General features: G+C 37.5%; 1 protein-coding gene across 15 annotated transcripts in view; it reads left to right on the top strand.

Moving 5' to 3' along the window:
• tns1b (tensin 1b) overlaps window positions 1-21,766 on the top strand; it is a 320,941-nt gene that overhangs the window by 265,442 nt on the left and 33,733 nt on the right. For 14 of the 15 annotated variants that reach the window (XM_048194585.1, XM_048194584.1, XM_048194582.1 and 11 more), the window contains 2 exons: window positions 14,357-15,799; window positions 17,487-17,570. In XM_048194585.1, the coding sequence (XP_048050542.1) occupies window positions 14,357-15,799; window positions 17,487-17,570 (1,527 nt within the window). The remainder of the gene's footprint in view (window positions 1-14,356; window positions 15,800-17,486; window positions 17,571-21,766) is intronic. The other variant, XM_048194586.1, reaches the window with a different exon arrangement.

Genomic DNA, 21,766 nt, shown 5'->3' with positions numbered 1-21,766 from the left:
TTTAAAAGCATGCATTTAATATAGTGCAGTACTGTCATGACAAATACTTTACCATTTAAATATATACTAAATATATATTTTTTCACCATACAGAAATAAGGTTTTTGTTTCTTGCATTACAGTAATGAAAATTGCAGCTTGGTTGTCATGAATCACAATACAGCAAAATTAGTTTTAATATCATTTAAGCAAAATAAAATAGTGAACCATGAACTGTGAAAATGTTGACAGGTTTTGTGAGATTTACCCAAACACAGACTAAACATTCTTTGCTGCATCCTATTTACTTACAAGCAGGGGTTGGGGATGGGTTCAGAGCATTGAATTTGGTAAACGATGGTCCACCTTAAACATTCTACTAACTATAAGTAAATTTGCACGTACGTGTCGATTTATTTAGCTAATCTGAACCCTAACCTAACAGTCTACTACAGTCTACTAATACTTTACTGAGCATTAGTTGACATGCAGTTGCAAAGTGACTTATAGTTAGTAGAATATCCAAATGTAACCCTGAATTTCTCTGCCGAATGGACCCCCTGACTGACCAGGGCCCTTAGAATTGTCCTAATCGCCCCTCCCAACCCCAATTGACCCTTCGCCAGGCGTTTGATTGACAGGCTGTCTAACCAATCATAACGTCGAATCCGCCGTTTTGTCCGACAAATCAGTCAGGGGAGTAAGTAGATTAACGTCGGTGGACTTGAACTTGAAAAATGGTGTGTCAACATTCCTTCTGATGTTCATTCATGTTTATTAAATGAACTAGTAAGAAGAGATGATCAGTTCACAAGCCGCTTGAACTGAGGCGCTACAGCAATCTGTCACAACACAACACAAAACGATAAATATTGTTTACATTTCTTTAAAAATTAAAAAAATTTAAATTTTTCATATTAAAAGTAACCTGCTCTGTCTTGTCTGTCGACGCGTTGTCAGTGTTCTGTTCTCTTTGCTTCGCAATGGATTTTTCATTGCGTTAGAACATGATGCGTGGCATGAGAGTGGCACGGCTTGTCTAAAGGGGGCGGGTCTTTGCGAATGGTCAATTACAGCACCCCTGCATACAAACTGTGATGTACATCTGATACCTTAGATCTGCTGTCATGAGTTGTGTGCATGTTTCCTCCCAGATCTCAGATCTCTGATCAGTCTGCTGTATCCATACAGAATGTGTCCTTATCATGTAAACAGACTTTAGACTTGTCCCTTCAGATCTCTGGAATTAAACTGCTTTGACTCCAAACTCATTGCGCAACAGCAAATGTCAGATCTTATGAAAGGCCAGTGTGCACATCATGCCCAGAATGTTCCTGAATCGCTCCTCCAGTTTTACGAACACAGAGACTCAGTTGTTCAGCGGGTGTCTGCTGTGGGCTGTTTTGTCAGGCTGTGTTCAGGGCCTTCAGGAGGATTCACATTTAGCCAATCATAACATTTCACCTTCGACCTTTGCCTTCACACCCACGCCACTCCTGCAGCTGCTGTCCAGATCGTCTGCTTGCTGGATCTGTTTGTCTTTAGATTTAACTACCTTGGAGAGGAGCAACGCTCTCCGGTGAAGAGAGGGAGGACTCGTTTACCGGCGATCAACACTCCGCCTCCTCTCCCCTCCACTTTACAAGACAAGATTGTCCCATTTCTCCTGCATTCCAGAGGCCTACGCGCATAGCTCAGCACGGGTCAGAGATATTCCCCCCTAAATAGCTCTCATTGACCTGTGACAGATGGCGGTGGTCTTGATATTTACGAGACTGAGAGTCCAGTTATGTGCACCCGTCTTCTATTAACGCTGACTGAGAAACCTTTTGGGCTTTCCTCACGTAGTCACTGGCTTGTTTGATACCTGGTTAGGGATCTATATTTAAACATTTAATAGAACCGTGTTTCCACGAGGACATAACTGACGACATTACCTGCATATACAATTCTTATGAATTAACAGGGTAAATAGGCAGATATGCTGCTCCATTTGCCTGGAATTGGTTACAAGATGAATGTTAGAGACTTGGTCCTGCTAAATGTAAGGGTCCTATTATGTTTTTAATTTTTTTATTATTATTATCAACTTTCTTTAGTGTGTGATGTTGCTGTTTGAGCATGGAAAAGCTCTGCAAAGGTACAAAGCACATAGTCACTCCAAAGGGAGTTCTCTCTCTATATCAGTAAACATTGTTTCTGAACTCCCTGAAACGCCTTGATTGTAGTCTTGAGTTTTCTTTTGGGAACATGCTCGTCACAAAATCTCTCATTTAAGTAATTCCTGCTTAAGGCATACACAAAAAAAAAAAGGGGGCGAGATGTGGTTGAGTTGCAGTAGTAGTGTGTTAAAACCCGCGGTTATGATAAGGGGTGGGACATTTCCCAAACACAATCGAAGCAGTTGGCCAATCACAACACACTGGTCCAACGGACCAATCAGAGCACACTGTGCTTTTCGGAATGGAGGGGCTTCGTAGAGATAGGAACTAAACAGAACGTTACTGACAGACTCGAAGAGAGGTGCTGCAACAGTGTGAAATATAATGTTTTTTGAAGAATCAAGCATGAAAACCTATTCAAGAAGACCCTAAAAACTAAATCAAGACTAAAAAAAGGGTATAAAAGGTCCCCTTTAAATGATCTATGATCTGATTTAAATGATCTGGATCTTATTACAAATGTTATGACTGCTAATTATAGCTGCTGTTTAAGTTGACTGTGATGTTTCTGAATGCATTTTTAGTTTTCTGTGGCAGCTTTACTAATTATCACTGGTGTCAAAAGTATTCACATTCATTACTCAAGTAGAAGTATAAAGACTAGGGTTTAAAAATACTTGAAGTATTAACTCAAGCTTTTTACTCAAGTAAAAGTGTAAAAGTACTGATTTGAAAACTACTTAAAGTATAAAAGTAAAAGTAGTGTAGGGGAAAAAATTCCATTAAGGACAAAAGCTTAGGCCGCGCCAAAGGGACCTATTGTGCACTCCACCTCCTCAAAAAAACATTTTTCTAAAGGCCATAATGACTATAATGTTATATTAAAATGTTAATGTTGAAAACTTTGGGATGCACTAGGCTACCTGTTTCAGCCGCATATATGCCCATTGAAAATGAACACATTTTAGTACATTGCAAATACATTAAAGCACCATATATGTTTATTACTGTGTTTCGTGGAGTGGAAGATATGATGGCTAGTTGCCTATAAGTATTGTAATGGTGCAACAAGTCAAACTTCAGAGGCATGTCATCACTGACCTTTATTGGAATGTAAATATACATCCAAGCTCAACTGCAGGAATCTGTGAGGGCAACGGACAAGAAAAATGCGGGTAGTTTTGGTGTACCCAGGGCAGGCTTAGTAACAATCAGGGCTTGACATTAACACCCGCCAACCCGCCAAATGCGGGTAGTTTTCAGCTGTTTCATTTCACAGCGCACCGACAAACGCCAGCAAACTCGTCTGTTGGAGTTTGTTGGATAGGTGTGATACCCCTGTTGGCGTTGGTCGGAGTCTGTTTTTACTAGACTGAACATGTTTAATCGGCGTTTGTTTGGTCGTCTGAGCATCCAACAAACGGCAACAAACTCTGACATAATCTGATCTGGCCACGAACCGTTGCCATGACGATGAGGCAAGTCCCCTGCAAAGACAGCTGTTTGATCGCGCCTCACGCACACACAACAAAGCACTGGAAACGTGACATCGCAGCTTGTTCGTTATAAAATATAAAATACAGTTATAAATGAGCCTGTAGTGGAGAAATAATAACTTTTTCAGATCAACTTCAAAACTCCTGAAGTGTTTCTGATTTTGTGTGCTATATGCATCAGACATTCAGCCAAAAGTCAATGGCTGTTACCTCTGAGGCAAAGACGGAGACAAATATAGACAAACCCAACTGTTGGTTTAAATTTTTTAATTAAATTTTTACACTCGGCGGTTGGGTTTGTCCATACTTGACCTAAATATGGGTTGAAACAACCCTGCATTTTTTAGAGTGCAGGCTTTATGAGTTAATTAAAGACTTAGCCAGTGATACATGAGATATTCTTATAGAAACAGGACTACATGTGAACAAAACCACAATATGCAGTATCCTTCTGATTTTCAAAGCGCCTCATTTAGTTTTGATTCAGTAATTCATTGTTTTGGTTCTCCAGAGCTCTCTGAGGACTAATGATGAAGTGTGTGATGAGGATCTGGTGTGTGCGGTCTGTGTGCGTAAGTGTGTGGAGCGAATAACCCGGGCCAGTTCCCAACCGCAGTCAGCCGCTACATGCCTATCAAGGAGCCACCCTCGTTTCGCCCAGTCTGTTCCCAGGACTTTGAGCAGGGCTTGATTGCTTTTCCTTAAAGGCAACGTAAGCGCTAGCGAAACGTTAGCCATCAACGGCTTTGTGCTGGAGTCACGTGGAGAGCTGCGTGCGTTAAGTCAATGTCCGGCTTCGGCACAGAAAAATATAAGCACCGTCTTTCTCAGACTGGGATTGAGCAGGTGTACACATCCAAAACTGGGAAAATAATCCCAAAATGCCATCTCGGTTAAGTATTCTCCAAACAGTGCTTTTAAGGTTTTGTTCAGACTGCATCCAATTTTATGGAAGGTTTGCAATGTTTTATCTCACAATTCAGACTTTTTTATTTTTTTTAATTGTGAGTTTATATCTCACAATTTGGACTTTATAACTCACAATTGCGAGTCTATAACTCGTAAGAAAAAGTCAGAATTGTGAGTTTATATGTTTGGTTCATATAGTTTTTTTCTTGCACTCGAGAGTTTAAATCTCGCAATTCTTACTTTTTCTCAGAATTGAGTTTATATCCTGCCATTCTGACTTTTTTCTCAGGATTGTGAGATGTAAACTTGAAATTGCGAGGAAAAAAAGTCTGAAATGTGAGAGAAAACATTTTCTGTGGCTTCCATTCAATTCTAATTTGGTTTTAAAATCCAGTTTTAAGACTTTCTCTGCGCTAATTGCTTATGCTTCTCTATTGTACATCGCTTTGGATAAAAGCGTCTGATAAATGCATAAATGTAAATGCATAAATGAAACAGAATCTGTTTGATGAGACTGTTTAGTCAATCCCATTATATCGAAACTGTTTTCATAGTAATGACGTTGGTGCAGACGATACAAATTGGCCTTTCACAATCTCAAAAATCAGATTTCAGTCGCCTTTCAAACCACAGATGGATGTGGTTTGGAACAGGATTGTAAAAATGTGGCTTTTTGCTGTTTAGATTGCATCAATTTAAATGATTTGAGGCAGATAATCCAAAAACCGTTTTTTTTTTTTTTTTTTTTTTTTTTTTTTTTTCTGCCTGTCTGAACAAAGAGTGCTTATGAGAATTTAGCTGGAGTAGATGTGATGAGGTTTATTTCTTTCTTTTCTCTGTGCTTTAATCACACAAGGCTTTCTCATCTCTGCCTTTATATAAAAGGACCATCAAAAGCATCTTTAATGCATATTTAATGTCCTGCACTTACCTTATACAGGCTCCATTACCAGAGAGCTCTTGTGAGGAGCGCCCGTGAAGTCAAACGCAGCACTTTGTCTTCTTCTCAAGTGCTTACACAGTGTTTTCTGAGTAACACTTGACCAGAGTTACAGTGACCGCACACTTCATCAAAACCTGAATCGCATTCATGTAGCTTTATGGGCATGGTACAAAAAAAATATCATTATTATTAAAAGAAATGTGTTTTTTTAGGCCCGTTGCTCAAATGAAGGTTTTTCAGGTTTGATGTCCTAACCTTCATGTGCTAAATCAATCATTGATGAGTTTACAGCACTTAAATTGTTCAAACATAGCCATCGTTTTGGAAAAACAGCATATAAATGCAGATGAATTAGACAGCTGTGGTGATTCAAATCACATTCGTTCACAAGGGTATGATTCAGTTGTGGGAGTGTTTTGGCAGCAGGTGTTAAAGCGATGATCACATCGTATGTTTTGATTCAGAGCAGCGGGTGTTTGTCATTACATGGATATCAGTCGTGTCACATTGTCAGGATTTCTGTTTGCTGACTGGTAGTCTGTTTCTGACCGGCTTAGACAAACATATTCATTCATTTCCTGCAGACGCACCATGTGAAGTTTATACAGTCCTTCCGTGAACCTTTTTTCTCTTTCCTCTTGGTTTAATCTCATTCCATGTCCTTGAAAGCTCAGACTATCACTCACAAAACAGCAATGTATGAAGTCCCAGAACTATTGATCTTTCTTGTTTAGATAAAAGATATAGACGAAATCATTAATGTAGACAATTAATGAACAGCTTGAACAAGGAAAAGATCCTAAACCCCTTCCCCATTCTGGTGATTTAACTTGTTAATAACATAAATTTGTCAAGGGAACTCTTGGCATTTCTGAAACTTTACCTGTCCTTTCATTACTCCAAGTAAACAGTAAGTAAATCACCTAAGTCATTTCAACTAAATCATCCATCACAAAAGATTGACCGCTTTTTCCGCCCATCATGAAACATGAGCCATGATGTCATGCTTATTTTATTTTATTTTATTTTGAAAGAAATAAGCTACTTAACCCTTTATTTATCTATTTATTCATGGACTTGCATACATATATATATATATATATATATATGTGTATATGTGTATATATATATATATATATATATATATATATATATATATATATACAGTACAGTCCAAAAGTTTGGAACCACTAAGATTTTTAATGTTTTTAAAAGAAGTTTCGTCTGCTCACCAAGGCTACATTTATTTAATTAAAAATACAGTAAAAAACAGTAATATTGTGAAATATTATTACAATTTAAAATAACTGTGTACTATTTAAATATATTTGACAAAGTAATTTATTCCTGTGATGCAAAGCTGAATTTTCAGCATCGTTACTCCAGTCTTCAGTGTCACATGATCCTTCAGAAATCATTCTAATATAATTAAATAAATGTAGCCTTGGTGAGCAGACAAAACTTCTTTTAAAAACATTAAAAATCTTAGTGGTTCCAAACTTTTGGACTGTACTGTACACTTACTGAGACTACATTGACAATTTTCTGAAAACATCTCCCAGTACAGCGTCTTTTTCATCTCCAAGTGGCAATGGTCAGTTGGGAAAAATGTATGTAGGTGTGAATGTTAATATGCGATTTTTACAAACACATGTTGTTGTTGTTTTGCCATGCCTTTGTACATTATCAGCGCTAACAGTTAGTACACTGTAAAAACTATATTTTCATGATTTATTACATTTTTTCTTTTGTCAAATCAAAAATTTTTATGTATATGTAAAGCAATCACTTATAGCAACTTTAATGCATCAACCATTGACTACAGTAATGTGTGGTACAGCAATATCAGGTAGGCCTGCTGTTTTGCCTGCTGACTATTGACTAAAACACACACGCACACACACACATACACACACACATTCAAAGCCCCAAGCTGCCAGTGCTTGTAAATCTTAACAAGGTAAGGCTTTTCAAACCATGTTAAATATAATATGCCAGTTTTCCATTCTGGCAAAAACTAGCACCACGGAATCATTATGTTCAAGCCAAAACAGGTAAGGGGTGCGCATGGCACGAACCTGTGGTAAAACCACTGTAATGCTTGAGAGTAGCTTATAAAACAATATCGAGTGGCAACAGCAAAGCAGCTGAGTAGTTTTTTGGAACAGAGCTACAGTTTATGGATATACGTTATTTACTTTGGGCCAGTGAGAGCTCTCTACTGTCTGTAGGACTAGTAAGCTAGAAAGCTGTCTTGTTGGATACTGTCTAGGCTGTCTTCTAAGTAAAGTGACAACCTGGTTATATACAGCATATGTGATTTTGTGATAAAGATTTTGAGACAAATTGAGTATAGACCCTGGAAATATTGATTTACATTAGTTAGAAAATCTATCTGAAGTGACGTACGATAATAACATGCTTTAAATTGGTGACTGGCACACAATTTGTCCAGGTTCAAGTGATCCAATGTAATTTACCCCACAGGACCTATTCAGTCTACTAAATATAAGGAACTGAATAACATACTATTAGGTAAAATCACACTTTATGCTAAAATAAATTTCCTTAAGTAGCGACTAGTTCCTTCATTAGACTATACAACACCAAATGTGTTTTACCGGATTCAGTGCATCTTGAACTTTTTTTTTGTTTTTTTATTGGATCTGTCAGCTTTGAGCAGGACGTTCTAATTTGGTCCTGGCTGGTGTAGCTGTATATAACCTGCAGGAGTTCACTTTTGATGAGGTTCACACTGGTTCCATTGCTTTGTTCACATAGTCATCATCATGAGAAAAAAAAAAAGCCTCTCTGCGAATGGGTTGGTTGGTTATTTTTCCCACTCTACACTCTGGAAAAAAAAGTACAAAAGCTGTCACTGTGAGGGTATCCTTTCAAAAGTTACACCTTTGTACCTAAATAATGCATATTAGTCCCTTTAAAAGTACATATTTGTACCTAAATTGTACATATTACAACCTTTTTAAAGGGTACCAGCCCAGTGAAAGCTTTTGTACCGTTTGTTTTTCTGAGAGTGTTGAACAAAAGGATTTTTATATGCAAATCACAGTATATATATATATATATATATATATATATATATATATATATATATAATATACAGTACAGTCCAAAAGTTTGGAACCACTACGATTTTTAATGTTTTTAAAAGAAGTTTCGTCTGCTCACCAAGGCTACATTTATTTAATTAAAAATACAGTAAAAAAACAGTAATATTGTGAAATATTATTACAATTTAAAATAACTGTGTACTATTTAAATATATTTGACAAAGTAATTTATTCTTGTGATGCAAAGCTGAATTTTCAGCATCATTACTCCAGTCTTCAGTGTCACACGATCCTTCAGAAATCATTCTAATATGCTGATTTGCTGCTCAATAAACATTTATGATTATTTTCAGTGTTGAGAACAGTTGTGTACTTTTTTTTCAGGATTCCTTGATGAATAGAAAGTTAAAAAGAACAGCATTTATCTGAAATACAAAGCTTCTGTAGCATTATACACTACCGTTCAAAAGTTTGGGGTCAGTAAGAATTTGTATTTTTATTTTTTTGAAAAGAAATTAAAGAAATTAATACTTTTATTCAGCAAGGATGCATTAAATCAATCAAAAGTGGCAGTAAAGACATTTATAATGTTACAAAAGATTAGATTTCAGATAAACACTGTTCTTTTGAACTTTCTATTCATCAAATAATCCTGAAAAAAAAATATTGTACACAAATATTTTGTACAATTGTACACATTAAATGTTTCTTGAGCAGCAGATCAGCATATTAGAATGATTTCTGAAGGATCATGTGACACTGAAGACTGGAGTAATGATGCTGAAAATTCAGCTTTGCCATCACAGGAATAAATTACTTTGTGAAATATATTCAAATAGAAAACAGTCATTTTAAATTGTAATAATATTTCACAATATTACTGTTTTTACTGTATTTTTAATTAAATAAATGTAGCCTTGGTGAGCAGACGAAACTTCTTTTAAAAACATAAAAAAAAAAAATCTTTAACTGCTAACATCTGACATGTGACAAAGCTCCCAATTTCAGGACTGTCTTCAGTACTTTTTAACAATATTTTGATATTGAATGATTTTATAAGCTATTTTTAAGTCAGTTATGCATTTTTTTTTTTTTTTTTTTTTTTTTTTATTGAATGAATTATAATTGCATTTTTAAAAATCTATTTTTAATTAAATTGATCTTTTTAAACTATTTTTGGTATTGAATATTTCTCATCTAATATTTAAAAATCCATTTTATTATTATTATTTTAAAATAGTTTTAACTTTTTTGTTTGGACTGTTTTCTTAAAGTACATTTAATTATATTGTTGTTTAATTCATATTGAATAAATTAATGTAATCTACATTTTCATAATCTACATTTCTTGCACTTTTGCTTGGCAAGTTTTTTTTTTTTTTTTTTTTTCCCTCACCTAAGTGCATTATGAGATTGCCTTTTCTGTACAATGAAAGGTTCTTAGAAGAATCTTAGAAGTGTTTGTTGGAACAATCTTTGTGTCATTCATATGACTCATTGTGACATTAAATGTTGCCTATGTAGGCATCTTACTAGGTTTTGGAACAGAGCCAGGGAGTTAGTAAAGGATAACAAGCCAATCCGACAAAGAAAGCCCCAGTGATGTCACACTAGTTGACACCAAACACACAGCTGGGCGAGGATAAATTCACGCCCACCTCACTAGGGGTGTACATCCAAGGAGAAGGAAAAAGTCATGTCATCTTTAGCAGCGCAGCTCAATCGGAGTTAGAACAGGAGGTGGAGAAAGAGGAGAGAGCTTTCTGATCCAAAACTACTCCCACAGCTCGCTAATGTTGAGCTGCTGGGGCTCGAGAGCAAGAAAACACAGAGACTTTTCAAAACTTTCTACTCGGACACTTACAGAGCTGTGCACTAAGGCAGGTAGGGACATTTTCTTGAGGTTCTTTTCATGTTTTTTGTGCTTTGAATAACTTCTAGTGAACTTAAGCATGTGTTCACATCCTGCTATTTTTATGGGTGATGATTAGGGATAAACGCAAGCTGCTCATGGTGTGATATCACCCGTGTCTGGAAACAGGTGATAAAAAGCTTGCCGAAATAGAAGGCGATTCCTTTTTCAAGAAAGAGGCGTGTCTGATTCCACATTGAGATGCTGGATTCTAATGACAGCGACAGCTCCTCTGATGTCAGTATTAAGTCATGAGGTGTTTTTGAGGTGCAAATAAAACATGAGATCCGTTTGGCTCATCTGAGATGAACATTCGCATCTCACGGTTAAAGTTTTAACCTGCTGAGCGATTTATACAAGGTGCCACTCTGATCTGTTATTTTGGAGTACTAGGGAGCTGGGAGATGTTTGAAACAGCTGGGGGATTGTTAGGGGAAACTCTTGGGGAAAGAAAAGGGGAATAGGGGGAAGACTAAGTTTTTCCATGCAATGCTGTTAAAGGAAAATTCTGGCGCAAAGCCTGGTCTCACAGAGGAGAAATAAACATAGTCATCTCACTTTTGACTTTATCAAATTGTCAAATTCATTCCTACAATGTTTGTCTTAAACAGATTTTAGGATGTCGAAATGTACGAATGGTGCTGTTTTATTTTGGTACCAAAGCAATAGTGAAAAAAAAAAAAGATAATGTCACCAGAATTTCTACAGTATCTAAACTGAATAATAGTTTTCGAGCCTCTTTGTGCTAATGTATATAAATAATTTAAATATGTCTCTAATGATCACCAAGGCTGCATTTATATGATCAAAAATACAGTAAAAAAAAACAATAATATTGTGAAATATTATTATAATGTAAAATAAATGTTTTGTAATATATTTTATAATTTATTTCTCTGATGACAAAGGTGAATTATCAGCAGCCATTACTCTGTAGTATTTTTGTTGAAATCATGATCATTATAGTTTTGTTCAGGATTCTTTGATGAATAGAAAGTTCAAAAGAACAGCATTTGTTTGAAATAGAAATTTGTTGCAATATTATAAAAGTCTTTACTGTCGAAAATGAATGCATCCTTGCTGAATAAAAGTATCAATTTCTTTCAAAAAAACAAAAAAAAAAACATGATCAAATATGATTGTGTATGTCTTACAGTGTAAATGAAGACTAATAGACCCATTTCTGTTTGTGTTGTTAATTTACATCAAAAATATTGACAAGAATTGCCACTCACTGTTTGTATTATTTACTTGAATAATTACTTGGAAAAGCTTGAAGCAATTAATTGAGAGACCATGTGCCTTTTTTTTTTTTTTATAATTTATTTGTATATATATATTTTTTTCATATTTACTTATTTATTTATTTATTTCATAGCATAATAGGTGAATGGTGAATGAAAATTGGTATTGAGAATGGTAGACATCTGTAAGTTTGTTATTGTGACTCTGTATAGATTTATACAAACCTGATATGAGGCATATGGACAGTTTTTCATCTGGTCAATAAACCAATTTACATTTGATGTACAACAGTGAACATCAAGGTTGGCAGCATTTGACAGACATCAGCTTGTGTACTCTTGTGTCCTGTCAAACCAGTAGGTCACATAGTTGCATGTGACATGGGGCCAAAGGTGATCACTGAATTTGTTGCAAGTAGACATCTACAACCTAAAGGATAAGGTTGTAGATGTCAACAGGTTACTTGAGGTAACCCGGGATGTCTATTTTTAAGGAGCTTGAGTGAACTGTTAGTCTCAAACTGCATATTGCACAAACAAATTGTAGCCGCTGGTTGAAAGCACCGGAAGTCATAGTTTAGCAGGTTAGTAGCATCATATCTTTGAAAGAATATTTTGAGGTGCTTAGTAGCAAGTAAACTAGATATTCACTGTGTATTTCACTTTTCTTGTATGTGAAAGAATCTGGATATTTTTTTATATATAGCATTCTTTTTTTTTTTTTTTTCTTTTTTTTTTTTTACTTTCTCTGTGTTCAAGGCTTGTCATATATCTCATTCTATATTAAAATTAGTTAATTTCATATGAGATGGCACAATGCAATTTATTAATTGTAAAAGTTAATGTACTTTTAAAAACACTTTTATCAAATTGGCAAAAGCATTGCATAGTTCTTTTTAGAGGATAGAAATTTTGATTATAACATATATGCAGATTGCAGATTAATTATTTGGTGTGATTGGTGGTGTGTTGATCCTTCTGCATTTATTGTGGTATCATCTATTTCAGATAAAACAACTATAAATGGCACTTAAAAATAAAACAAACCATGACTGGTCACTTGACACCACTTTCTTCTCATTTAAGTGAGCATTTGTGGTCCAAACTTTATGCCAAAACTCACAAGTCTGACTATTCAAGACTAGGGGGCCACAGTCGCTCGACTTCAGCTATTAGTGCTCTAGAGTGTCAAAAAAATAGCACAGTAGAGCCCAGAGTATTGTGCCCACTTTTCCCAGCTGTATTATCAGATTTGCAGCTCGACAGATCTTGCATTAAGACACCATGGGAAACTCAGCGTGAGTGTTTCAGGCTGGCTCTATGTGAATGAATGACATTTTGTCACAGTCCGTGGTTTTGAGGCGGTCTTATTCTCCCAAGCACACTGAACAGAACACGGCTCTTTTTTTTTCTGGGATTGCAATGTATTGTTGATATCAAAAGGCTATTGCAGAGTGAACTGTCAAACAGTGGCTTAGTGGTTTTGGAAAGGCAGAAAACAGTTACAGTCTGTTATTAAAATCCATGACCACAGGGAAACAAGACACTGATTTTTAAGTGCCAAAGATACATTGACACACAACCACCCCAAAATAGGTGTGTTATGTGTTTGTGTAAGTGTCCAAGCATGTGTGAGTATAGGAAATGATGCTACAATTCCAAGGAGACAGGAAATGCCTCCAATCTTGTATGTGGTGATTTTTCCACTGGTGAGTCACTGGCTTGGACTGGGAGCGTGGTGCCTCTCATGAGAGGCGCAAACTGACTCCATGCGTGAGGTGGAGCTGCCGTTCGGAGCATGTGTAGATACACGTGCATGTTTTAGGAGAGAATCCTTTATATGAATTTCAAGAAGTTGCTTGTTTTGACATATTGAGTGCTCACTCCATAAGTGTTTACATAGTTAAAAACAATCAAGTATCTTAGTAGTCCACTATAAATAAGGGTTTGGCATCCGTTTTCTCAAATAAAGAATACTTTTGGTGCCATTAAAGGGATAGTTCACCCAAAAATGAAAATTCTGTTATCATTTACTCACCTTCATGTGGTTCCAAACCTGTATAAGTTTCTTTCTTCTTTGCAAGACAAAAGCATATGTTTTTGAAAATATCTCAATGTTTATTGTTCATACAATAAAAGTAAATTTGGTCCAATACAACGTTTGTTTTTGGGTTAACTTTAACTGAAATTGGCCAGGGGAAAAGTAGTTCCAAGCATGCTTTGCATGGGACTTGATTGGGGAGAGGAAATGTTGAAATTATAAGTCCTACTTGTTTTTGAATAAGATAAGTGTGATTTTAACTGTATTTAATGTCCAGATATATTGGGGTTTAGAATGCCTTCTGTCTTGTGTTACCATAGTAGTGAAGAGTATAGCTTTTGCTATCTTCAAATACATGAAGAATGTGCTGAATGCTACTGTTTTTCCTCAAAGAGTATTCGTTATTTAGTATGTTAATGCATGCTGTTGCTAGCTAGTAGTTCATTAGCTGGTAGGACCTAATAATATAACTGAATAATGTGACACATAAATGTAGAAATGAAGCTTGGTATTCTTAGGCACAATGTGAAGTGGATATATGAATATATGAAATAGCTGAACGCATTTAAGCATTCCATTTTTCTTTTTGTCTTCTACAGACGTTATTCACACACAAGGTCCATTGGATGGTAGTCTCTACGCTAAGGTTCGGAAGAAAGAGTCTCTGGAGGGAGGGATCACAACTAATGGTCTCCCAGCTGCTGTCGATCATGCTTTACCTGCAGTAGACCAGACTCTACCACCAGTCGACCACGCCTTGTCTGTAAGCAGTGACTCGGGCAACTCCACTGCTTCCATCAAGACCGACCGCACAGATGAAGCCAGCCATCAGCCGGCCTTGGTGAGTCAGCCATCCTCCCAGCCCCTTAGCCCAGAGGAAAAACAGGAGCTGGACCAGTTGCTCAGTGGTTTGGAAGCACCAATGCATCGGACAGGTTACCAAAGCAGCTCTGGCAGCGGAGGCGGTGGAGTCCTACACCTCGTCCCTGCCCAGGTTCACGTCAACGGACACAACAACATAGACCGAGAGACAGATATACTTGATGATGACCTGCCCAACAGCCAGGAAGGGAACAGTGTGGACAGTCTCGGAACCCTCTCGTCATTTGAGGGCAGAGCCACTCCAGCTGATCTATACTACCAGTCAGAGACGGTTATTAACGGACAAGATGTGCCCTACTTGGAGAAGGGTGTCCATGAGAAAATGCCAGAGCCCAGAGTTCACAGCTCCTCATCTGTCCAGGAGAACTTGGGGGCTTCTAGTGGCTATACCAACCAGAATGGCAACATCTACCGATCTCAATCATTAGGGGCAACCCCGACCACAGAGCAGAAATACATGCCCAAAGCTCCCACACGCACAACCAGCAGTAGGGATGCAGTGCAGAGGGGACTGAATGTGTGGCAACAATATGGTGTTCCTGAGGTCCCGGTCACAGATGGGATCACCTTCAGCCCTGTACTACAATCCCACAGCCTTCCAGAGTTCCCTCCCATGTCATCTCAACAAGAAATTGAACAGTCCATTGAGGCCCTCAACATGCTGATGCTGGACCTCGACCCAGCACTTACTCAAGTCCCCAAGTCCCATAGTGCCCCATCTGGAGAAGGTGGTGTAGTCACCACACAGCCATCTTTCTCTCAGACCCAGGCACGGCCATCCTACCAGGCTGATGCAGCCATTCATGATCGTGGTGGGGCCTCATTGGCGGGATACCCTTTGACATTTCAACAGGTAGCCGCAGAGCCTCCACAACCCACCATGAACCAGCAGAAACCCACAGCCATATCCCAGCATGCTGCATTCCCTTCTGAGGCAGAAGGTCAGGCTCCCATGTCCCAGTCCACAGTGCCTTCCTCCACCTTTGGAGTTCTCCAGTTAAAACCCCTCAACATTTACCCCTCAAGTACCACATCCCAGTCCCCTGAGCCCCAGGAGACCCAGTGTGGATACTCTGCCTCCTCATCCCCTCTGCCCAAAGAGTCTGAACCGGAAGATACCAACTACAAATTGGAGGGTCTTGTAGCTCACCGTATAGCTGGTAAGAGCAACTTCTTTTAACACTTTCAGAGTCAGTTTACTTGCTCAAAGGTACAACAGTGATGTAACATTGATCAACCCATGGGCAGTATCCAGCCAAGGTTTTGAACCATTAGGCTACATTACTCCTGCATATTTTTATGTATACAAAATGCATACTGAAACAAGCTATTAAAGGAAATAGAGTAAAGGAAAACATTTCCATCCCTGTCTTGAGTGCTTGAGTTGTGCTTGTCTTTTACATTCAAGGCGGTGCCTTTTTTGGTGGGGTTTCTTTGTTGGCGTTGACATAAGCACCGTGAGATCACAAAGAAAGCTTTGTCCAAAGTGCTTCTGGCTTAAGCCTCAATATCAGACCGCATTTCTGTGTTGTGCCAAGCCAAAACCGAACATTTGTACATTACATCTGGAGAAGTGCCCAAACAACTGAGTGCTGTTATACGGCAGTGCACTTTTTTATGTTAACATTATCTGTTCAGCTTGAAAGTTTAAAAAGATTTTCCTGGAAGTCTAGGTTTTTTCCCTTGTGATGTTTTTAGAATAATGCCAGCACATAAGAGTTGTTTGTTGAACCTATCTTGTTTTGTCGGAGGCTAAATTCACCGTGACTTGTTTAGATTTTTTCAATGTTGAGTTTAAATTACAGATGTATTACTATCACATACTGCTGATGGATCTTACAACCAAATACATCATAAACACAGACTATATACACTCTCATCTAATCCCAAGTTTCTGGCAAAAACATAAATGTAAAACATATTGTTATTCGGATGAGGAATGATGCATTGGCTCTGGGCTCACTGTTGCCGCCTAGTGGTTGTACAGTACAGGTTTCACAGTGAATGTGCCTTCTTTATCTTTAAGGTCTTACAAAATGAATGTTTAAGAAGCATCAGACAGGTGTTGAAGGTTGCATACTGATAGAAAGACCTCAGTCCAATTACGTGCTTTCTCTTTCTGTCAAAGACAGCCAGAAAATGCTACCTTAGCTAAACCAACCCCAGCTTGAGAACTTCAGGAAGCCAACATTAAACCTGAGAGGAAACGACTTAGATAATGCTCTCATGGATAAACCTAGTCAGCTATGTTTCTGTTTTATTGCAGACCAATGCTTAGTAGTGTTGCTGACTCAGCATAGATAAGTGTTCCTGTAATAGGAAAGACAGCAAGAGGAGGAAGCTGCTTTCTTTCATTGTAACCTTCCCTTGAGTCCTAGGTCTTGACACAAGCTCTTGCCACACTGTTTGAAGAGCTCTCAGTTTCTAGTATTGGGATTTGGTTATCAGACGTGCCACTATCTGGAATTAGGGAACACTTTGTCTACATTTACCATCCGCAATGTGCCGCCACAGATAGAGTGTGTTTATCTTACTTTCTGAAGTTAAAGCAAACACATACTTCATGTTAGGACTGTGCAATAAAATTCATAATGTATTCACAAATGTTTTTAACCATTTTTTTTAGATATATCACCTAGCTCCCTACCAATCGGCCATATTTGCCATTAGCAATATGCTATCATAACAGGTGCTAATGTTTTCTTTTTCCCCTTCTTTTCCCATCCTCTCCTGTTTGTGGAACACCCGTCCCATCATCACCTCTGCCTTCCCTTCCTCCTCTTCACCTTCTTCCTTTACTTCCTGACATGGTCCATCATTCCTCCTCCTCTTCCCGGTGGTGTGCAGAGTACACTGCTCGTATTCAAGGCATCAGTGACAGACAGAGCGTTCCTGAGCTTGTCCCTCGTCACCGCTCTCTCTCCTTCAGTGGTTGGTCCTCTGATGCACTGTGCCTCCCACTGACATTAACTCATAACACCTGTGCATGTTGTGTGGTTGTGTGCTATATCTCAGTTCTCTCTCGCTTATGCCCCCTATCTTTCCCTGCTCCTGTTTGCTTTCATAAAACAGCAGTTCATTTTTAAAATTATACTGTATTTTATTTTACTCTGTAATTTTATAGTTTTATTTAATTATCTAATTATACTTTAAACTATTCTAATCATTTTTATTTTATTAGTATTGCACTTGTTTACATAATCTACAATATTATTATTACTATTATAAAACATTGTGACAATTCTAATTGGGTGATAAATAAAATAAAATAAAATAAAATTAAATTAAATTAAAATAAAAAGTGTAAACTGAAGTAGATGTAAAGACATAGTTCAAAATGAAAATTATGAAAAAAAAAAATTGCGGAACACGTAAGACATTTTGAATATATTTTGAAAGTTTTTTTCATGGTTTTATTGACAAAAACAGATAAAACAATTATAGAAATATATTTTGTCTTCCACAAAGAATAAAAGAAAGCCATACAGGATTGGAATGACAACCCGAGTGTGATTAAATAATGACTCCTTACGGAATTACAATTTTTGGATGAACTATCTAATGGAATAAACTGTAGGAAGTAATAGTTATTAGAAAGTCTCTTTACCTATTTCCTATTTCTCATCTTTTCTTTTACTATTTGCTGTCTTTTTATTTATCTCCATACTAATTTAACCCTCTTCCTTAACCACTAACCTGTGCTGGAATTTTTCACCTGGTTTGTGTGGAATAACTGTTAACAGGAGTAAAAGCTTTAGTTTGCTCTTTTGTGCTGGGTGACCTCAACAAACAAATTGCATTTGTATTATGTGACGAGTTAAAGTTACACTGTAGCAGGACAAAGGCCAGTCTGTCTGGATCAACTGAGCCCATGTCACAAGATCCAGTCTGCCAGACCTGGGGAACAATACCAAGGCGAGCAGACACTGGCTTCATTCAAGGACTCTCCTTTACCTCTGTTTTAGCATTTAGATGAAGGACAAAGGGTAATAAATCCTCCCTGAGTCTGGAGACCATTATACCATCCTTATCTGCCACTGGGGAGTAAACGTGTCGTACACTGAATGTCTTCAGTCCCGTTCGAGGGCCCATGCAGGCTGTGTACGGTAGCCAGGTACCAGGATGAATGTTTGTCTTGGACCTCTCCTGTGTCTGATCCAGTCCAATACAGATATAACAATGGCGTAAATGACACTATGGAGAGAAAAAGAGCAGTTTATCCTGCTGCTCTGCATAGATATCTCATTCACCTCATGCTGAATCCATGAGAGTAAGCTATGCAAGAAAAAGAATGAAGTTTTTATTGAATTTAATTCTCTCATGGGTCTTATTATTTTCATTTAAGTTTTTCATCTAATATATACAGTATCTCACAGAAGTGAGTACACCCCTCACATTTTTGTAAATATTTTATTATATCTTTTCATGTGACAACACTGAAGAAATGACACTTTGCTACAATGTAAAGTAGTGAGTGTACAGCTTGTATAACAGTGTAAATTTGCTGCCCCCTCAAAATAACTCAGCACACAGCCATTAATGTCTAAACCGCTGGCCACAAAAGTGAGTACACCCCTAAGTGAAAATGTCCAAATTGGGCCCAATTTAGTCATTTTCTCTCCCTGGTGTCATGTGACTCGTTAGTGTTACAATGGGCAGCAGGTGTTAAATTTGGTGTTATCGCTCTCACTCTCTCATACTGGTCACTGGAAGTTCAACATGGCACCTCATGGCAAAGAACTCTCTGAGGACCTGAAAAAAAGAATTGTTGCTCTACATAAAGATGGCGAAGGCTATAAGAAGATTGCAAAGACCCTGAAACTGAGCTGCAGCATGGTGGCCAAGACCTCCAAGATGACCACTGCCTTGCTAAAGAAGCTAAGGGGTACCCAAACCCTATTAAGCATCTGTGGGGCATCCTCAAACGGAAGGTGGAGGAGCGCAAGGTCTCTAACATCCACCAGCTCTGTGATGTCGTCAGTGGGAGAGGTCTCCAGTGGCAGCCTGTGAAGCTCTGGTGAACTCCATGCCCAAGAGGGTTAAGGCAGTGCTGGAAAATAATAGTGGCCACACAAAATATTGACACTTTGGGCCCAATTTGGACATTTTCACTTAGGGATGTACTCACTTTTGTGGCCAGCGGTTTAGACATTAATGGCTGTGTGTTGAGTTATTTTGTGTCATTTCAAAGTTTCATTTCAAAGTGTTGTCACATGAAAATATATATAAAAAAATATTTACAAAAATGTGAGGGGTGTACTCACTTCTGTGAAATACTGTATATATAATCTTAATTCTTAATAGTTTTATTTTTGGGTGACAACACTGCAGTGAATCGGTTAATAAATATATAATAAATAATATATATAATTTATATAATATCCAAATAAATAATATAATAGATAATACATTTAAAAATATATATTAAATATATATGTTTGTTGTAATCACACAGAAAGTACTCGTGTAAGTGCTTGCATAGTGTTTTTTTATGTATTTAAGTGTTTTATTAAAACTATTAGGTAGACAAAAATTGCTATTTATATTGTTATATTGATGCATATTAATGTATTTTAGTGTATTTTACTTCTTGCATTAAACATTTAGATTCTAATAGTGTTTGTTTGGTGTAAATGATGGTTTCTCTGATTGAAAAAAAAAAAACAGTTTCTCAGTTACAGCAGCTTGAATCTATTAGAACAGTGTGATCACTAAGGTAACGGCACAGTTTGTCATGCACAGCTGTAGATCTGACGTACTACATCTGTTTTGCATGTTTCCTCTCCTGACCTTGTCTGAAGTGACACCGGAGGATATAGACCATATGATATAACAGCACATCCAACCGCTGGATCCATCGCTTCCCAGACCAGTCAGTTTTGGAATCCGCATGTTTGACACTGTCGTAGAAACTGCATGAATCTGATCCAGGAATGTAAATAGATTGCAGATGGAGTGTGCGCGTCCTTTTGAAGACCCTCCCTTTGTGACATCACTATTGTTCTCAATCGCTTGTTTTGTGGGCCGAACTCCAGAAGTGGTTTAAATGCACCCTTGGTGTCAGAGCGTCTGGCTAACATCATGTTTAAGAACAAGGGTGGCCACTTGTCCAGAAGTGGAAGTGGTCAATCTCTCTCAAGTTGTTTCCCAGCGCACGTGAGGTTCTGAATGGTCTGAGTTGCGGTCTGACCACACGTATCAATCGTAGGCCGTGCTCAGGGAGCTAGTAAATATTTTGCTCAGCCCGTTGCCCGGTTTCCATGATATTCCACTCACTCCCACCAGAATGTATTAATGCTTTGCTCTGTCTCAAACTGAGTCCAGTTAAATGGATCTAAAACTGTGTGTGGCTGTGCATGCTTTTACAGAAACCCAGAGTTCCCTTTTTCCTTGTCTGAAAGTTGACAGTGAATTGTGAAATAGCTCTGCTTAAGCCTAGTGCACACCACAGTACTGAAGAGAAATTTAAAGACTCACTTTGTGTGTGTGTGTTGCTATGTGGTTGCTGTTCTGATTTGTTGTTTTCGCATTCCTGGTTGCTAGTGTTTTGAGTGGTTTCTAGGGCGTTGCTATGGTGTTTGGGATGAATATCAAAAGAGTCAAAACATTCTCCATGATATTCAAGTCTCTAGATATGACTCGGTTGCTCCTTTAATGTAATTCTATGGAAAAGTCTGCTTAGAACGGGAAAGTTTTCCAGGTATCATTCAAGTTCATGTATTCATTTCATGTTAGTCATTTTTATTTTCTATTTTCCTTCCCTACTAGAGAAACACTCTAGATAGGCAGCAACCCACGCAAAGCGTACAGGAGATTTTACTCACAATTTCAATGGAGTTTGGTATTAGCATGTCACTAAGCTAATGACTTAAAATATCAGAATGAAAATATCTATAGCGCACACAAATGCTGGGTAAATCTAATTAGTTTTGTTTAAATTGCATATCATTCTTCCTTTTGTTCATTTAATGAATAACAGTGTGAAAACCATGCCTATTTTAACTACTGATTTAGAGTATTTTACAAATGTTGAGCAAAACCAAATAGTTTTTAATGAGATTGTACTATTTTTATTGATGCATATATTTAATTAACTATATTTATATTCATAAGACAACAATAATAAT

This window comes from Megalobrama amblycephala, linkage group LG6 (assembly GCF_018812025.1).
Source record: "Megalobrama amblycephala isolate DHTTF-2021 linkage group LG6, ASM1881202v1, whole genome shotgun sequence".
NCBI lineage: Eukaryota > Metazoa > Chordata > Actinopteri > Cypriniformes > Xenocyprididae > Megalobrama > Megalobrama amblycephala.
This window is presented reverse-complemented; position numbering and strand designations above follow the sequence as displayed.